General features: G+C 36.0%; 1 protein-coding gene across 3 annotated transcripts in view; it reads left to right on the forward strand.

Moving 5' to 3' along the window:
• Positions 708–3,356, forward strand: part of LOC109233295 (protein SMG7-like) — a 7,950-nt gene continuing 5,301 nt past the window's right edge. For all 3 annotated transcript variants that reach the window (XM_019399120.1, XM_019399119.1, XM_019399121.1), the window contains exons 1-3: positions 708–1,018; positions 2,268–2,395; positions 2,658–3,269. In XM_019399120.1, coding sequence (XP_019254665.1) covers positions 2,324–2,395; positions 2,658–3,269 — 684 coding nt within the window. In that variant the 5' untranslated portion in view covers positions 708–1,018; positions 2,268–2,323. The remainder of the gene's footprint in view (positions 1,019–2,267; positions 2,396–2,657; positions 3,270–3,356) is intronic.

Genomic DNA, 3,356 nt, shown 5'->3' on the forward strand with positions numbered 1-3,356 from the left:
CTATAACATCTAAAAATATTCGGATAGAGAGATTTGACGGTAATTCAGAAAAAAAAGAAGTTAATTTAACTTTCAATAGAATCCAACTCTCATTTGGATTTTAGAGGACTCCCAAGACCTTTCCATTAACAATAGCTTATATTATTCCAATAGTATTATTTGCAGAATTCCACCCCTAAGTCATGGTTGCACATAAGAGAACAGTAATTCGTCTTTAATGACGTGCGTTTGAGTTTGATTCAATTGTTGACAATTGTTATGGACTTTTACATTTCATTTTGTTATTCATGTTATATTTGTTGACTAGAAAACTTTTCTTAGAGTCTGCTATACTACATGAAAGAATTTTTTTATACTCTGATTGGTATTTTCAAGTTAAAAAGAAAATAACAATGGTATTTACAAGTTAATGACATGTGATTTTTTTCACCTAAATTGGAGGATATATAAGTTCTTTTTATTTGTTTAAACTTTATAAATAAAACTACCTGATACTAATAGTAATGAGAACTAACGTGTATTTAATAACTTAGTTGAGATATATATATATAAGTTGATTTAGCTACACATTATTTTTAATTTTTTTACTCGTAGTAGTAATAATTAGGAGAAATTTGGAAAAATATCACACAGGTCAAGGTTCCAACTCTGACTATAATCTATAATCTATAATTAAAAAAATAAAAAAAGGAGGAGGAAATTTGGTAGGATAGAGTCATTGACGGTGTCATAACCACCTAGACCCCACCAAGAAAACACACTCAAAAACAAAAGCCTTCCATTGAATTTCACGTAAATAAAAGTCTTCTCCTCTTCTTCCTCTTCGTTTCTCTCTTTTTCTTCCACTAATGGCTTCTGATTAGGCGTAAAATTTCCAAACCCTAGCTTTTTGCTCTTCATCTATATCCCATACTTATATACGTATACATAATATAAAAGGGTACTATAGTAAATTGAAGGAATCGAGGCGATTCGAAGGGGATCTGAGGATTTCCCTGGATCTGCTCTAGGGATTCCGGTAAGGCTTGCGAAATTTCTGTTTCATATTTTTTATTTTGATAATTTGATGATCGAATAGAAATTTCATCAGTTTTAAATTGTTGTCGTGTAAATTTGGGGGTTCTTGTAGTTAGGGTATTGACAAAAATTTGGGGGTTGTTTGCTGTTCCCTTATTGATCATTATATTAAGCTTTTTTTCGTTATATTCCTCATAAAGTATGAGGTAAATTAGGTGAAAGAGTTACCTCAGCTTGATAGAGCCTGGCTTAGGGTAGGGTTCGGTTCAATCGAAGTACAAATAGTCATGTATACAAATATTAACCTGGAATATGTGGGTGTACTTGGAAAAATCCAATCCTGTTGATAGGTGTTGCTGCCTGGGAAGAGGAAGGTAGTCAACAACAGTAACTATTACTATTACGCCTTAATCCCAAACAGGTGATTCCGCTATGTGAATCCTCTATATCTGTTTCGCTCTCTTTGAGTCCGTTTCGTTGATGCTAGTTATCCCTCCCCCTTTGATGACTGAGAAATCCGTGTGGGGCCAACCCTTAGGACCAACCGTAGCCTTTGAAACTCCTGGATAATCGGCTTGCCTCTCTATCCTCCCCCACTTAAATGTTGGGTTTAGTTCGCATATGGAAGTGCTTGAACCCGTGACCTAAGTCACAAGTCCCTCAACCTCTGCCACTAGGACTAATAAGCTATGGGTGCATTTATTTTTGTGCTTTTATATGTATATTGTAAATTAACATGTATTCTTCGACTTATTCGAGAGGATTTAGATTCTTGATAATCTTATTTAAATAGGAGTTCGAAGTAAACTTGAGACAAAGGTTTTGGGGCTGAAACGTGGATTTTGCACGCTCAAGCTTTCAGCTGATATATGGATTTTTCACCAAAAAAAAAAAAGAAACGATTGCATTGTGATAAGTATCTACTCAGAGAAGAATTGTCATTTTTCTTCTTCTATTGACAAAGACATTAATCACAGTGGGTATGTGGATGGTGTCTGATACGGGCATCTAAATTTCAGTGTTAGCATGATGAGGGTTGACCTGCCTTGATATTATCTCTTCTACTAAGAAAAACCAATACTTTACCATTTTGAAAGCCTTTGTGCAATGTAATGACTAGATTTGCTTCTGAGTTCTGCTCTTGTTTGTGCATTGCATATTTCCTTGATGTGTAAATGATTGCAGTTTTGTTTTTCCTTTTCTGTTCTCATGTTTTCCTTTTGAGATCTGATTCTGCTATGGTCCTGCAGATTGAATGTGTTGCTTTAAAATTACTTTAAGGGGCCTACTTATATCTGCTTGATATATGATGGCCATTCCAATGGATAACAGTTTAGATCATTCGTCGCGGGAACGCGTTCAGCGCCTCTTCAATAAGGTCGGTATATGCTTTCTTGCCTCAATGATTTACCATTTAAATTATTGATGTCTAGAATGATTTGCACTGTAATAGCCATATAGTGATATGTATTACAGACCCACATACATAGTTTATTAAAATTTTTTTATTGACCCACATACAGAGTTGGAGTGCTGTATGTACAAGTGCACTGAGTTGTGTTCATTTAATGTTTAGAGATAGTAATACATATCTGCTTGTTTGGAACATGTGAGTGACGTTTTTCACTTATTTTATTAAGAATGCGGAGTTGGAGAATAAGCGTAGAAAAGCAGCACAAGCAAGAGTTTCTTCTGACCCGAACGCATGGCAACAAATGCGGGAAAACTATGAAGCTATCATCCTTGAAGATCATGCTTTTTCTGAACAACATGAAATAGAATATGCCTTGTGGCAGTTACATTATAGAAGAATTGAGGAACTCCGTGCACGCTTCAATGCTGCACTAGCTTCAAATGGATCAACCACTTCTCAGAATGGGAAAGGTCCACCTCGCAGTGGGCCAGATAGCATCACAAAGATTCGCACACAGTTAAAGACTTTTCTCTCAGAAGCAACTGGATTTTATCATGATTTGATGGTGAAGATCAGGGCAAAGTATGGCCTGCCACTAGGAGGTTTCTCTGATGATCCAGAGAATCAGATTCCTTCTTTTAAGGATGGCAAAAAACCTATGGAGTTGAAGAAAGGCTTGATATCCTGCCATCGTTGTTTGATTTATCTGGGTGATCTTGCTCGGTACAAAGGCTTATATGGTGAGGGTGAATCTAAAGCTCGCGACTTTGCAGCAGCATCAAGTTATTACCTGCAAGCTTCTTCACTTTGGCCTTCAAGTGGCAATCCTCATCATCAGGTACCTTTTATTTCCTTATTTTTATTGATTTTGTTCTAAAATAATCAGTGAGAAATCTTTAGTTATCCCCAAGAGTTTGAGGGGGGG

Source organism: Nicotiana attenuata, chromosome 10 (genome assembly GCF_001879085.1).
Source record: "Nicotiana attenuata strain UT chromosome 10, NIATTr2, whole genome shotgun sequence".
Lineage (NCBI taxonomy): Eukaryota > Viridiplantae > Streptophyta > Magnoliopsida > Solanales > Solanaceae > Nicotiana > Nicotiana attenuata.